The 17,221-nt window shown below is 41.5% G+C and overlaps 1 protein-coding gene across 1 annotated transcript in view; it reads left to right on the top strand.

Annotated features, from left to right (window-relative positions):
- Positions 1-17,221, top strand: part of LOC124788809 — a 334,614-nt gene that overhangs the window by 218,610 nt on the left and 98,783 nt on the right. The window contains 1 exon segment of the mRNA XM_047256089.1: positions 7,348-7,529. Coding sequence (XP_047112045.1) covers positions 7,348-7,529 — 182 coding nt within the window.

The raw sequence follows: 17,221 nt of genomic DNA, 5'->3' as shown, positions 1-17,221 counted from the left end.
TTCATTTCTTCACAAATTCTGCGGAGAACCTCCTCATTCCTCACCTTATCAGTCTACCTGATTTCTGTAGCACCACATCTCAAATACTACGAATCTCTTTCTGTTTCCCCACTGACTTGATTCACCACGATACCATGCTATGCTCCAAATCTAAAGCCTCAGAAATATCTTCCTTAAATTAAGGCATATGTTAAATACCATTAGACTTCTCTTGGCCTTGAAAGCCCTCCTTTCATGTGCCAGTCTGCTTTTTGATACTCTTGTTGCTTCGTCTTTCATGGGTAATTTTGCTTCCAGGGTAGCAGAAATCCTTAACTTCGTCTATTTCATGGTCACTGACCTTGATGTTACGTTTCTCGCTAATCTAAATTCTTCTGATTTTCATCACTTTGATCTATGTCTACTTTATTCTCTTTTCATATAGATTGTTCATTTCATTCAACATACCCTGTAATTCTTCTTCACTTTGACTTAGGATAGCAATGTCATCAGCGAATCTTATTATTAACATCCTTTAATCTTGAATATTAAACTCTCTCTTTAACGTTTCTTTTATTTCAGTCACTGCTTCTTAGATGTATAAATTGAGCGGTTGGTGCGAAAGGCTGTATCCCAGTCATACACTCTCATTAAACCAAGCACTTCATCCGTGGTAACCCAGTCATTTAGATTCTTCTTGGTTGCTATGCATACAAATATTACGCGCCTTCCGCTACAGGTTACTCATATGCGTCTCAGAATTTTGAACAACGTTCCCCTGCTGACACTGTCAAACGTATTTTCTGTGACGACAGATCCTATGAGAGTGACTTGATCTTTCTTCAGCCTTGCTTTCATTGTAAAACAGAAAGTCGGAATTGCCTCTCTGGTGCCTTTGACTTTCCTAAAACCAAACTGATCGTCATCTAACTGATCCTCAGTTTTCTTTCCGTGTCTTCTATGTATTATTCTTCTCTACCGCTTGGATGCGTGAGCTGCTGAGCTGACTGCGAGACATTTCATGCACTTAGCTGCCCTTGCTATCTTCTGAAATGTGTGGATGATATTTTGCCAAAAACCTGATGATACGTCGCCAGTCTGGTATATTCTAACTCCAATAGCCGTTTGGTTGCCACTTATCCCAATGATTTTGAAAATGTCAATGGAACTTTATCTGTCCCTTCTGACTTACTTGCTCTAAAGTCTTTCATAACCGTTTTAAATTTCGACTAACATTAGATCCCCTACGTCTTCCACAGCAGCTCCAATTTCTTCTCTCACTTCATCAGAAAAGTGCTTCCTCACACAGTGGATTTCAGTGTACCATTTCCACCTGTCGTCTCACCTCAAAGTTTAACAGTGAAATTCCCATTCCATTCTTAACGTTAGCATCCACGCACTTAACGAACGTCAAACACGTCTCATCATTCCTCAGTACCTCAGGATCCCTCCTCCTTCCACACTTCAGTCCATTCATCATTACTAAATTCAGATCCGAGCCTATATCTGCTCCTAGGTACGACTTACAAGTCTGATTTCGAAATCTCTGTCTGACCTTGATGTCATTCAGCTGCAATTTGCGGTGTCTCTGTCTCCTCCTCTTGTGATTCTTGAACTGAGTATTCAGTATCATCATCCGAAATTTTTTACAGAACTCAAATTATCGGTAATTTTTCTCCTCTCTCATTCCTTCTACCAAGCCCATAATCCCCCATAACTCTCTTTTCTGCTCATTCCCTTGCAATCGCATTTCCACTCCCCCATGGTTATTAAATTTTCTTTTCCCCTTACGTCCAGAAATGCCCTTCCAATGTCATATACGGTCTCTGTCCCTTCATCTTACTCTTGTAACTTCGGCATGTATAACTGAACTATCTTGTTGACGTTGGGTCGCTGTCGAATCTGATGAGAACAACCTATCACTAAAATGTTCGCAGTAGCTCACCCTCTGTTGGAATTTCATGTTCAAAACGAGTCATAGACCGTTATACTATTTTTTACTGTTCCTGATATAATACCCTTGATATGTCTAAAACGGAGTTCTCTCCATTTAATTTCACTTCGCTGATACCTACTGCAGTAAGACTGAGTTTTCGCAATTTCCATTTTAGATTTTGTAGCTTTCTTACTGCTTTCAAACGTCCGACATTCCACGCTCCGACTCGCGGAATGTTATACCTTTGTTGGTTATTCAATATTTCTCTCATTGTCACCCCCCTCTTGGCAGTTCCATCCCAGAGACCCGAATGGGGGAGTAATCCTGGATCTTCTTACGATGTAGAGATCATCATGACACTTTTCCAATAACATGCTACTTGTCGCTTGAATACCCATAATGTGTCTTTAACGCAGTGATTATTATTTCCTTCTGCATTCTCATGCGGTTGATCGTTGTCGATTGTTCAACCTTCCAGGGGCAATTTTCCAAGCCGAGAGCAAGAGAATGCCCTCAACCTCTGTCTGCTCCTCCGTCCTCTTTGGCAAGACCTTTGACAGAACGAGGATGACTCCTTACGCCGGAAGTCTTCGGCAGCCCGTGGTGAAAATTTTTATTCAAAATTTTGAGCAGTGGAAGGTCTTTTCGCGTGCTAGTCAAACACGCTCCATCTAGACCATAAGTGTGCCGACTGTAGCAGGAAAGGGAAATGTAATACTTCAGTACAAGTGCCTGAGAAAAACGACATAGCTACACTTAGCGTATTCCTACACAAAAAATGAAGACGTAGTATTTTGCAAGGGTTTGGAATAGCTGTAAATGAAATTGCCCATATTTTATCAGACACCAAATTGTTCAGTGGCATATAGCTTCAGAGTAAAAATACTTAAAAGGGCAGAAGCATATAATCCCATTACACAGAAACAAATTCGGGTTCTCCTCACATATTTCACATCTTAATTACAGTGTGTGCTGGAGTATACTTCCAGTAATCCTATTACTCCTTCACTCTAAAGTGTGAGGTCATCCACATGCTTGCTAAAAGGAATCCGTTAAACTTCGGTTACACGATAAATCAGTCAAATCTAAGGGCCGTAAATTCCACTAAATTCCATAAAAATCACAATTACGAATAACTTAATTTGGAAGGAACACACAGAAAATGTTGTGCGGAAGGCTAACCAAAGACTGCGTTTTATTGGCAGGACATTTAGAAAATATAACAGATTTACTAAGGAGACTGTCTACACTACGCTTGTCTCTCCTCTTTCCTTACCAGATAAGATTGACGTAGTACATCGAAAAAGTACGAAGAAGGGCAACACGCTTTGTACTATCGCGAAATAGGGGAGAAAGTGTCATTGAAATGATACAGGATTTGGGATGGACATCATTAAAACAGAGGCGTCTTTGGTTGCGGAGCAATCTTCTCACGAAATTCCAATGACCAATTTTTTCCTACGAATGCGAAACTATTTTGTTGAATTCGACCTACATAGGGAGAAACGATAAGCATGATAAAATAAGGCAAATCAGAGCTCGTAAGGAAAGATATAGACGTCCGTTCTTCCCGCACGCTAAACGAGATTGGAATAATAGAGAATTATGAAAGTGGTTCAATGAAACCTCTGCCATAAACTTAAATGTGATTTTTAGTGTATCCAAGTAGATGTAGATATAGACTCATCCCCCGTAACTCCCTTCTCCATGTCCCGCTGTATTCGCAAAAAGGCAGTGGGGAAAACTCCATGTTCACTCACACATTAAGCTCTAACTTCTTTGCTTTTCTCTACGTAGTCGTAGTTCAAGATGATGTATGCGGTACAAAGGAATATTTTGTCTTTCTTGGAAAGTAGCATTCGCCACAAGAATGCGATGAACATACCGAGATAAATTAAGCAATAAAGTTAGCATCGTATAAAATGAAGATTATATAAATATTGTAGAATGAAGCAGTTATTTCGATACGGTTGTAATGCGGCCGACAAAATATATTCGAACTCATATGAAGGCAAAGTAAGACAGTTTCAAAGCTGAAAGAAGGCGAGTGTTTCGAACTATTGTTGGATCACCCTTAGTGGCTGACTTGAAATCTGCGTGAGGTGGACGAGCTGAAACAAAAGATCCCAGTCCTCCGCAGCGGTGAGCTAGCTTACATCATGCTATACTGCCTTGGTCAGCTATGTGGCCGAAATCGGCGTGTCGCCGCAACGAAGTTGAGCTGAAGATGAAGAGATAGAGGACGTATATGAGTATACTGAACGGCCAATTCAGTAGATAAAGGAAGATAAAAATCTATTAGTCACGGAAGACTGGAATGCGGTTGTATGGGAAGGAGTAGAAGGAAAGGTTAAGGAGAAGATGGGTTAGGGAAAAAGAATAAGAGAGAAGATGGACTAACTGAGTTCTGCTACAAATTTGTTCTAGTAATAGCGAATACTCAGGTCAAGAATCTCAAGAGGTGGAGGTATACTTGGAAAAGGCCGGGTCATAGGGAAAGGTTTCAGTTAGATTAAATCGTGGTGAGACAGACATTCCGAAATCTGATGCTGGGTTGTAAGGCGTACACAGTAGCAGGTATACTCTTCTCAGAATGTAGTAGTGATGAAGAATAGGCTAAACTGAACTGAACAGGGATGTAGTTTTTGCCCCTACTGTTCAACCTGTATATCGAAGAAACAATGATGGAAATATAAGAATGTTTCAGGAGTGGAATTAAAATTGAAGTCAGGAAGTCAGGAAGAATCAATATGAAAAGAAGTGGGATTCGGAGAGACTAAGAAATGACAGATACGCTTAAAGTTCTTTAAGGGTACGTACAGCAATAAGGAATAGCTCAGTAGACCGTACAGTTGGAGAGGAATGGACAACTCTAAAAAGGGCAATCACAGAAGTTGGAAAGAAAAAAATAGGTACAAAGAAGGTAACTGTGAAGAGGTCACAGGTAACAGAAGAAACACTTCAGTTGATGGATGAAAGAAGGAAGTACAAGAATGATCAGGGAAATTCATGAACAAAGAAATACAGGTCCTGAGGAACGAAATAAATATGAAGTGCAGGAAAGCCAAGACGAAATGGCTGCATGGGAAATGTGAGAAATCGAAAAAGAAATGAATGTCGGAAGGACTGACTCAGTATATAGGAAAATCAAAATAACCTTCGGTGAAATTAAAAGCAAGGGTAGGAACATTAAGAGTGTAACGGTAATCCACTGTTAAGTGCAGAGGAGAGAACGGATAGGTGGAAAAAGTACACTGAAGGCCTCTATGAGGGGGAAGATTTCTGACGTGAAAGAAGTAGAAACAAGACTCGAATTAGAAGAGATAGAGGATCAAGTATTAGAACTATAATTTAAGAGACCTTTGGAAGGCGTAACATCAAATAAGGCAGAAGGGATAGATAACATTCCATCAGAATTTCTAAAACTCTTTGGGGAAGTGGCAACAAAATAGCTATTCACGTTGGTGTGGAGAATGTATGAGTCTGGCGACATACCATCCGACTCTCATAAAAATATCATCCACACAATTCTGAAAACTGCAGGAGCTGACAAGTGCGAGAATCATCGCACAATCAGCTTAACAGCTCAGGCATCCTTGATGCTGACAAGAATAATATACAGAAGAAAGGAAAAGAAAACTGAGGATGTGTTAGATGTCAATCAATTTGGCTTTAGGACACGTAAAGGCACCAGAGAGGCAACTCTGACGTTGCGGTTGGTAATGGGAGCAAGACACCTTCATAGGATTTTTCGACCTGAAAAATTCTTTCTACAGTGTAAAATGGTGGAAGATGTTCGAAATTCTGAGAAAAATTGGGGTAAGCTATAGATAGAGAGAGAGTGGTAATATACAATACGCACAGGAGCCAAGACGGAATAATAAGAGTTGATGACCAAGAACGATGTGCTCGGATTAAAAAGACTGTAAGACAGGGATGTAGTTTTTGCCCCTACTGTTCAATCTGTATATCGAAGAAACAATGATGGAAATATAAGAATGGTTCAGGAGTGGAATTAAAATTGAAGATGAAATTAGGTCAATGATATGTTTCCTGATGACTCTACTATCCTGAGCGGAAGCGAAGAAGAATTACGTGATCTGCTGAATGGAATGAACTATCTAGTGAGTATAGAATATAGACTGAGAGGAAATTGAAGAAAGCCGAAAGTAATGAGAAGTAGGAGAAATGAGAACAGTGAGAATCTTAACGTCAGGACTGATGGTCGCGAAGTAGGTCGTTAAGGAATTCTAGTACCCAGGCAGCAAAATAAGCTATGAGGACGGAACAAGGTGCAGACTAGCACTGGCCAAAAGAAGTCTACTTGTATCAAACAAAGGCCATAATTTGAGCACGAAATTTCTGAGAAAGTACGTTTGGAGCACAGCACTGTATTGTACTGAAACATGGACTGTGGGAAACCGGAACAGAGGAGAATCGAGGCATTTGAGATGTGGTGCTACAGATGGATGTTAAAAGTTAGGTGCGACTGTTTAGGTAAGGAATGTGGAGGTTCTGCATAGAATTGTGAAGGAAAGGAAAACACTGACAAGGAGAAGGAACAGGTAGGACATCTTTTAAGACATCGGGGTTAGATTAGATCAGATTAGTACTTGTTCCATAGATCACGAATACGACTCTTCGTAATGATGTGGAACGTGTCAGGTTAATAAAAGGTGTCTATACAAGATGTTAAACTATACAAAATATTACACGACATTTAATTTTTTTTTGGGTGGGGATGGGGAAATTACCCACTTACTATATCCAAAAATTCATCTAATGAGTAGAAGGAGTTGTCATTCATTTACCCCCTTCTGAGCCAAAGTTAGATTTAACCGTGAGTAGTGAAGATCATCCTTTCTCCTAGTGTTGTAGCCATGTACACTGCTATTACTTTTGAATTCATTCGGATTGTTAATAACAAATTTCATAAGTGAATATATATATTGTAGGCTATAGTGAGGATCCCTAGCTCTTTAAATAAGTGTCTGCAAGATGATCTTGGATGAGCTCCAGCAATTATTCTGATTACACGCTTTTGTGCAATGAACACTCTTTTACTCAATGATGAGTTACCCAGTATATGAGGCCATACGAAAGCAGAGAATGAAAATAGGCGTGGTAATCTAATTTACTGAGATTTATATCGCCAAAATTTTCACTTGCCCTAATACTGCAAAATAAACAATAGTTAAAGTAGACGTCGGTTAATGTTATCAATTTAGAAATACTGCACGACTTTGATGGCTACCTGAAGAAAAGTAATGTTAGTCCGGCGCCTAAAACGTAGTGCTCCAGGAATCTAGACTCCGTAATCGAACTAGGTTGGTATAATTGGCATTAATGCTGAGACCTCACAACCATTGTGGAGACAGCTTTTATGAATGAGAGACCAATATTCTATGTCAATGAGTTTAACATTCCCACAGGGTCTTCAATACTTGAGGATCCGTCGCTTGTCAATGGTCTTAATGAAGCGTTCGAGAATGCAGTTGGACCCTGCCTCCATTTGCCGACAGTGGAGCAGCAGGCAAGTGCATCCCAGAAGCTGAGGGACTTCTACTTTGGCAATGGCACCATTTCCTTGAATGACACGGATACCCTCGTCAATGTAAGTACTCTGATGAAGATCATCACAAGAATGAAAAATATTTCTAAACTAGTTGTTTACTAAATGTTTCGTAACTATGCAGTTTGCACGTCAATAAAGTTCTTGTTGAATAATTCTTGTTAAGAAAAGTTTCAAACTTAAAATCCTATTCCATCTCTTTATCTCAGAGTATGGGAATACATAAAAAGACTTCAATAAATATATCTGCTGGTAATCTGTCCACTATGTATCCGTTATGGGTAGCCAATAGGAAACGTGAGAGAGAAACTGAACCTTAAATGCTGGCCGCTGCAGAGCGTCAGTTTGAAGCCACAAGCTTTGTCTCCGACGAACACTTACAGCTAGCTCAGATGCGATTTCTTTCCTATACCATTTTCAAGATATGTTCAAACACAAAACTAAGACCACCTCATCCCCCCCCCCCCCCCCCCCCGTAAGAGAGGCTACAGCCCTCACAGTCCAACCTCAATGCTCTCATATGTACTCGTGCATGGGACACGTTGATTTTATTAATTTTTGACCAGCCCTTTCACTCATAAATTCCTGCAGATTCCCACATCCTCATCAATCTGATCGGGTCAACTACAGCTGAAGTATGTACTCTGCGAAATACTAGATGTTGTTTACAGAAATTTCTCTGTCCTGTCTATCCTCGTATATGCTGGTTTCCATCCTGTACTATGACGAAGTGAAGCACATATTCATACCCAACATTTCTGGAGCTAAATTATGTCAAGTACTCCATATGAACGAAAAATACGCAAATTGGAACTCCAGGTTAGTGGCTGACGTTCGAACTGTTAGTGGGATGGTATTCGAATATTTTGTTTGTCATTGATGGGGCCGCCTGACGGCGAGAGTTGTCAGGTGGTGCAACAAAAAATAACCCTTTCAAATGGTGTTTTAGTCGCAGCACAACATAATGAATGAATAAACTGTAAATCTACGAAACAGAATTTTATGTCACCATGAGCTTCACTCGAAAAATATTGTTAATGTTTTATTTTAGTATGTGCTGTTCCTAAGATCTGAACGTGTTGTCTTCGTGGCGATGGATGAGTGAACTAGTTTCAGTTAATGGTTGTCAATCTGTATGAATGAATGCACACTTAATTTAAATGTGGTGTCCTGGATAAAGTTGACTGATCGTAGGTTCTGCTGCGAGTTCCAACTTTAAATGAGTAGATACGGTCAAGAGTCCAATTACTAATGTTTTAATTGTTTCAGCGCTGAAGATTTAAGCCATTTCGCTGTAGAATGATCTTATTAATTTAGTCTTCCAATGCCATGAGGACTTTAGCGTTAACGACTGTAGCGTTACCTTTGAGCGTTACCATATCTAAGACTACAACGGGGAAGACTGCAAAGACTGAATGATATTCGCCTTGAGCGATGATCCATTATCAACTTTATTGGGAAATCTACAGATGATACAACTGTTTCTGTCCTGGAAAGGGGTCTTAACTTTGCTCTTATGTGTTTCACCATCAGTAGTGGACTTCGTCTGTTCCAGTGAAGAGGCCGTGCGCAGTTTTGCAACAGATTCATCATAGGGTACTCACCTCGACTCTGCCTTGACGGGAGGCGTGTCACAGACGAGCAACGTTGTTCCTTTGAGATAGCAGCTGTCGGTAGCTTAGAGGGTTCATGGATACAGTGTTAGTCAAAGGAGATAAAGGTAACACTATCGTGTTCATGCCACAAAAGGACTATGTTACGAAGATCGATGCTTTTTTTAATTTTATTCAAAAACCTCAATTCTAAAAGGATTATACTAACTGTAAAGTGAGCCAATTAGTGGAACTTTCGACATCTCTACCAAAAGAGGTCATTAATAGACTCAGGCCACGTAGTTCAGCTCCATCTAGACAGTAAATATTACCAAAAATACACTAAGAAGGTGTCCCTCTATGACCTACTGTGGCAAAAACAAAAGAAGCCGTTTACAGTCGAAGTACTTGGTGCCTTTACTCAAACCCACTGCAAACGTCGTACAGGAAATTCTACTGATATTATCAACAGGCTTAAGTCACCTAAGTTGGAAATCAACGACTTATTGGGCATTTTTGATGTTGCTTCACTTTCTACAAATGTGCCTCTGATGAACTCATTACATTTCATTGGGAAAAAGTTTGGTGCTGACATTACAGCGTTATTTGAGCGCACTCTCTCTTCGATGCACTTTTTATTTAACAACGAGCGTTTCGAAAAGTCTGACCGTGTTGTTATGGGGCGTCCTTTGTTTGCATTGGTGGCCAAACATTTTACTGACGATTCTGAACAAAGAGCACTGACAAGTTTTAAAGCCAACAGTATTTTGACGATTTCATTATGATACTTTCACAGTTTGTCCTCATGGTTTAGACGTTCACTGAGAGTTCCTTCATCATCTGAACTCCGTATACGAACACATTAATTTTTTATGGAAACAGAGAAAGGAAGTTGTTTGTTGTTTTTAGACGTCTCTGTGCAACGTAAGAGAGAGGGCACATTTGGACTTTTGGTGGTACGAAAGGCGTCTCATACAGACCTATATTGACAGGATAATAGTTCACCACTATCCGGTACAAACAATGGGTGCCCTGAAGACCTAAATCCACCGTGTCAATACCATTCAAGATGCCAATGAACTGCAAGCAGAACTGGAAAGCTCCAAAATCTTTTCCTGAACAACAGATATTTGTATCAGCAAATACAGAGCAAGTTACAGACATACAAACGCCGGAACAAGGACAAAGACGACGGCTTAAGAATAACAGCAGAGTTATCCCAAACTGTCTGGTAAAAGTATTCAGACTCCTGACAGCGAACATTCTCATGGAGGGCGCCTTTATGATGGCTTGAACTCTGCTGGAGACGCTTCCAGTGATATCTTTGGATGTCTGTCGAGAAATGGCCGCCCATTTTTCGACAATAGCCCACCCCAGAGTAGGTAGTGGTGATGAACACTGGGGTTTGGGGGTAACTGGACGCTGTAGTTTAGTCCAAAGGCGTTCCCAGGGGTTTATCTCGGGACTACAGGCAGAGAAGTCCGTCTCACGAATGTTATTGTCCACAGGCCATTGCCTCACATCTGCTGCTTCATGAGAGGTTGCACAGTCATGTTGACACAACAGTTTTATAATCTCGGAAATTTTCCTCTACTGCACACAGTACACAACGTTCCCAAATGTGTTAATCTACTTCCGCATTAAGCGTCTTCTTTTAAGCTCAATAAGGGAACCACACACTAAACATGAAAATCACCTCCCATAACACCTTCTCTGTACTTTATTGTTAACACTACATGTGAAGAGCTGCCGGATCATTGCACGTCATTCATTTTAATTCCTTACATACGGTCGCTGCTGCACCTGGACTGCTGGCAGCTCTTTGGAACTCTCATGTTATTCCCTCCGCTGAATTCATACTATGTTTCTGCAGCGACCCACTGTAATGCTCGATCTTCCTTGTCCGTCAGTATATGAGGTCTGGGTGGTTTTTATTTTGATGTGGTTGTTACTTGGCATTTCCGCTTCTCAGTCACATCACTGTCAACTTAAGCAGGTTCAGAAGAATTTAAATGTCCTTGATAGATTTGTTAGGTAACATCCGAAGTCACTGAGCTCTTCTGACAGACTCATTTCACTGGTACTGCTTCACTACTGACAACAGCATTCCCTACCTCCTGGTATATTGGCGGGTCCTCATCTAGCGACATCTATTGACCAATTGTGTATTATTTAGGGGGGTCCAGGTACTTTTGATCAATAGTGTATACTGGGAATGTTTCCACGGAAGTAGGCACAATTGTACACTGTGTGCACGACTGGTTTGTTACTCTATTATCAACTGCATCTGCCCAGTGTTTGGCATGTTGCTAGGAGACCAGAAGACGCCTGGCCCCCCAAGACGGCTCGTATAAACAGTAGCGGACACAGACATAGGGCCGTTCTCGGCTAGCTTTGGGGTAGTCGCTTGCTGGCAGTAGTGGACCGTGTTTGCCGTGGATTTGTAAGCGCTGTGCCGGACTGAACATAGATGGAATGCGGCAGCAGGTCCTGTGGAGGGTTACTGGTGCCATCACGCCAGTTGAAGTTATCTTGCAGCTGCTCCACCGTTGAAGGAAGCAAGCCTACTCAGGGAACCGTTGCGTGACCATGTTGTGGACTGTTTGGTGAGACTTTCTTGCAATGGTCAGTAATCTTTATTCTCTCCTTATGCGTGAACCATTGTATCTTGGTTACTCCCGCGCCTACATGATATTTGTGTTGTAACTCTAGTCCACAGTTGTGAACCAATCAAAGAAGCTCGGTTTTGTTTTGATACTTGGCTGCATGTGGCCTATTTTCTGGATTCCTATTCGTGATTTGCGGAGAATGTTTGTCAAGTTTCAGACTTGGTAGTCCATTCGCAATGCTTCTGAGCAGCGTGGCTGGCTTGTCTCCGCAAGTCATGCTGTCTGTCGTATCAGTCTACTGGATCTCCGCTCTGACTTTTTTGTCACGTTTGCCAGCCTCATTTAGTATTTTATTAAAGTAGTGTTCAGAGTTAATACTGTTAAGGTTGATTTTACACAACATGCCTCATATACACTATTGGCCATTAAAATTGCTACACCAAGAAGAAATGCAGATGATAAACGGGTATTCATTCGACAAATATATTATACTAGAATTGACATGTGATTACATTTTCACGCAATTTGGGTGCATAGATCCTGAGAAATCAGTACCCAGAACAACCACCTGTGGCCGTAGTAACGGCCTTCATACGCCTGGGCACTGAGTCAAAAGGAGCTTGGACGGCTTGTACAGCTACAGCTGCCCATGCAGCTTCAACACGATACCACGGTTCATCAAGAGCAGCGACAGGCGTATTGATACCAGCCAGTTGCTCGGCCACCATTGACCAGACGTTTTCAGTTGGTGAGAGATCTGGAAAATGTGGTGGCCAGGGCAGCAGTCGAACATTTTCTGTATCCAGAAAGGCTCGTGCAGGACGTACAACACGCGGTCGTGCTTATCCTGCTGAGATGTAGGGTTTCGCAGGGATCGAATGAAGGGTAGAGTCACGGGTCGTAATACATCTGAAATGTAACGTCCACTGTTCAAAGTGCCGTCAGTGCGAACAAGAGGTGACCGACACGTGTAACCAATGGCACCCCATCCCATCACGCCGAGTGATACGCCAGTACGGCGATGACGAATACACGCTTCCAATGTGCGTTCACCGCGATGTCACCAAACACGGATGCGACCATCATGATGCTGTATACAGAACCTGGATTCATTCGAAAAAATGAAATTTTGCCATTCGTGCACCCAGGTTCGTCGTTGAGTACACCATCGCTGGCGCTCCTGTCTGTGATGCAGCGTCAAGGGTAACCGCAGCTATGGTCTCCGAGCTGATAGTCCATGCTGCTGCAAACGTCGTCGAACTGTTCGTGCAGATGGTTGTTGTCTTGCAAACGTCCCCATCTGCTGACTCAGGGATCGAGACGTGGCTGCACGATCCGTTACAGCCATGCGGATAAGATGGCTGTCATCTCGACTACTAGTGATACGAGGCCGTTGGGATCCAGCACGGCGTTCCGCATTACCTCCTGAACCCAGGGATTCCATATTCTGCTAACAGTGATTGGATCTCGACCAACGCGAGCAGCAATGTCGCGATACGATAAACTGCAATCGCAATAGGCTACAATCCGACCTTTATCAAAGTTGGAAATGTGATGGTACGCATTTCTCCTCCTTACACGAGGCATTACAACAACGTTTCACCAGGCAACGCCGGTCAAATGGTGTTTGTGTATGAGAAATAGGTTGGAAACTTTCCTCACATCAGCACGTTGCAGGTGTTGCGACCGGCGCCAACCTTGTGTGAATGATCTGAAAAGCTAATCATTTGCATATCACAGCATCTTCTTCCTGTCGGTTAAATTTCGCGTCTGTAGTATGTCATCTTCGTGGTGTAGCAATTTTAATGGCCAGTAGTGTACTATTTAGTGTATTGTATTTTATGACAATACTTTGTATTCAATGCTCGCCAGCCTATAATACATTGTCATTTTATCGAAAAAGAGTTTAGCGCTTAGTGCTTTCCCAATTGGCTCAATTCATTGCCCTCCTGTACTTTAATAGAGTAGTATTATTTGCTTTCTGGGATTTTCAGACTGGTTTACGCCTTGGTGTTATACTTAACTATAACTGTTTTATATCCTGCCTACCTCTGTGTATTACATGACTGGTAAACCATTACTTAATGCGTTATTTATCACAGATCTAATTCTACGCTTTGGTGTATCTGGTGACACCAAACGGTTTTGTAATACATCGTTGGAAAAGGTACCTGGTTTGGTAAGACAGCTGGGCAGCTGATTACATCATGTCTGTTTTGCCTGTCATTTGCTATTTTCTGAACCAGCAGCCTGTGTGACAACTACCTGATCATTTGCTTATTTACTGATGATGCCCATTGGCATCAGCTGATTCCATCTACATAGTCGGCTTTTGTCGCTGTTTATTTTCCTACAACCTTGAAATCAAGCGCTTGTCTTGCCACGGTGTTTAACAGGTCAACTGAAAATGATTAAACGCAACTATTTTCTTCAAAAATCCCGTTTGAGTAAATCGAAGTGACACCGTTTAAGGGCGACGTATAGTATAAGTTGAAACCGATATTTTGCTCGGCCATTGCGCAGTAACAGCTCTCTGTGTTTGAGCTTAAGATCCTGAAGTATCTTCAGCGATTGTAAATTTTTTACAAGTCCGCCTGACATTTACACTTTTATCTTGTATGTGACGCAAATGCTATTAAGCTTCCTGGTGTTGTAGTTTGGTCCACTTAAAATTGGTTGGCGTTACGGTAAACTGACCTTCATGACCGAGGCACAACGACCCTTGATGAAACATGTATGTAAAATGGCATTAATTGAAATGGCTTCGCCGTGGGAGCCACATATCATCGGGCCTTAAGTCTTTTGCACAGTTCATGAGAATAATTTTTTGACTGGCTTCGCCCTTTAACTCGTTGTTAACCACTTATACTACTACTGCTTAAAACATCAAAATACTTTGACTACATCGTAGTAGACACTTGTGATTAGGCCGTAAGTCATTTATGCAGTTGCTGAGTATAGTGTGCAGATATATTCTCTTGATAGTATCTGTAAACGGGCAATGTCCTATGGTGATTAAGACGTTGATGACTACGGATTAGTAGTTGAATTATCTGATAATTTCATTTTGGCTTCTTGTTGTCTTTTAATCATCATATTAGTCCCACGCTTCTAAAGGATTGTATCAAACTTCGTTTTTTCTTACTGTAAAAGGTTTAATCTTTTTGTTAAATTAATGCCCTAGCACACTTTATTTTATGGTCCAAGGACCTTTTCACCCGCCAAACAGCTCCCCGTTTCAAAGACTTAAGGTTGGAGTTACCTTACGTTATCCATCTATGACTAAATGCAACGAATTTCTTCAAAAATCGCATTTGAATACATCTAAGCGACTCCTTTTAACGGCGACGTTTATTATAAGTACAAACTATTAAAGACGATTTCGAGTTGGGCAAGGTTGGTATCTGTGGGATTTTGGGCGAGTGTGGCAAATGTTATACAGGACAAACAAGTCTGCAGGATCGCACAGTGGAACACCGGCGGAATGCTCGCTTCCTCCAAACCAGAAAGTCTGCTGTCGCCGAAATCTTTAATTCTACTGGTCATTCGATGGAAATGAGTGAAACTTCAGTTACATCGTATATGTCAAACGTATGGTCCCTGTTAGCAATGTATCAAAGGAATTACGAGTATATGAGTCGCTTATAAATCGGGCTACACACTACATGGAATTCTCTCACAGAAAAAATTCGTGCTCTGCGTAGCCGGCCGGTATCATTCTGCAATTTTACAATCTAAAGACGATTGGTCCGATATCGCCGGTCGGGGTGGCCGTGCGGTTCTAGGCGCTACAGTCTGGAACCGCGTGACCGCTACGGCCGCAGGTTCGAATCCTGCCTCGGGCATGGATGTGTGTGATGTCCTTGGGTTAGTTAGGTTTAGGTAGTCATAAGTTCTAGGGGACTGATGACGTCAGAGGTTAAGTCCCATAGTGCTCAAAGCCATTCGAACCATTTTTTTAAATCCGATATTGTTGAGGCCATCTTCCACGGTGGAAGGCTCGTGGCGCAGCGTGCTGAGTAATAGTACAAGCGCACGCGCACGAGCAGCACATACGCTGTGACAACTGGGTTAATCACGCATGGTCTTCAATAGTATTCGTTTCATGCAGCCCGCCATGAATTCCTCTCCCGTGCCAACCTCTTCATCTCAGAGTATCGCTTGCAACCTAAGTTTTCAATTATTTGCTTGATCTGTTCGAATTTCTGTCTTCCTCAACAGTTTTTGCCCTCATCAGCTCTCTCTAGTACCATGGAATCCATTCTCTGATGTATTAACAGATGTCCTATCATCCTGTCCATTCTCCTTATCAGTGTTTTCCGCATATTCATTTCCTCTCCGATTCTGCGTAGAGCCTCCTCATTCCTTACCTCATCAGTCCACATAATATTCAACATTCGTCTGTGCACCACATTTAAGTGCTTTGATTCTTTTTTTCCGTTCTGGTTTTTCCACAGTCCATGTTTCACAACTATAGAACGCTATGCTACAAATTTGTACTCTTAGAAGTTTCTTCCTCAAATTGTTTGATAATAACAGGCTTCACTTGGCCAGGAATGCATTTTCTGCCACTTCTAGTCTGCTTTTTATGTCCTTCTTCCTTCATCCGTCATCGGTTACTTTAGTGCCGAGGTAGCAGAATTCCTTAACTTCATCTACTTCTGTCCATAAATCCTGATGTTAAGTTTTTCATTTGTTATACTTCTCATTACTTTCGTCTTTCTTCCATTTACTCTCAATCCATATTCTGCACTCATTAGTTTGTTCATTACATTCAGCAGATCATGTAATTCTTCTTCCCTTTCACTCAGGATAGTAATGTCACCAGTGAATCGTATCATTGATATCCTTTCACCATTCTTCCACCATTTTACATTGTCCAATTCTTTCTCCTGGTCGGCAGATCCAATGAACATGTCTTGATTGTTCTTTAGTCTTGCTTCCATTATCGACTGCAACGTCAGAATTACTTCTCTCGTGCCTTTACCTTTTCTAAAACCAAACTGATTGTCATGTAGCACATCCTAAATTTTCTTTTCAATTCTTCTGTATATTATTCTCTTCAGTAATTTTGACTCATGAGCTGTTAATCTGACTGTGCGATAATTCTCGCACTTGCCAGCTCTTCCAGTCTTCTGAATTGTATGATGATTTTTTCTTGAAGTCAGATGGAATATCGCCACACATTCTATACTCCAACTTGAATAACATTTTGTTGCTACTTCTCCCAATGATTTTAGAAATTCTGGTGGAATGTTATCTGCTCCGTTTGCCTTATTTGATCCTAAGCCCCCCCAAAGCTCTTTTAAATTCTGATTCTAATACGGGATCCCCTACCAATTTAAATCGGCTCTTGTTCCTTCTTCTATCACATCAGTCAAATATTCCCCCTCATAGAGGCTTTTAATGTATTCTTTCCACCTATCCGCTCTCTCCTCTGCATTTACCGGTGGAATTCCCGTTTCACTCTTAATGTAACCAACCTTGTCTTTAATGTCATCTAAGTTTGTTTCGACTTTCCTGTATCCTGGGT

The sequence above is a fragment of the Schistocerca piceifrons genome, chromosome 3 (genome assembly GCF_021461385.2).
Source record: "Schistocerca piceifrons isolate TAMUIC-IGC-003096 chromosome 3, iqSchPice1.1, whole genome shotgun sequence".
NCBI classification, from domain to species: Eukaryota; Metazoa; Arthropoda; class Insecta; order Orthoptera; family Acrididae; genus Schistocerca; species Schistocerca piceifrons.
Note: the sequence above shows the minus strand (reverse complement) of the source record. Positions and strands in the feature narration are given on the sequence as shown.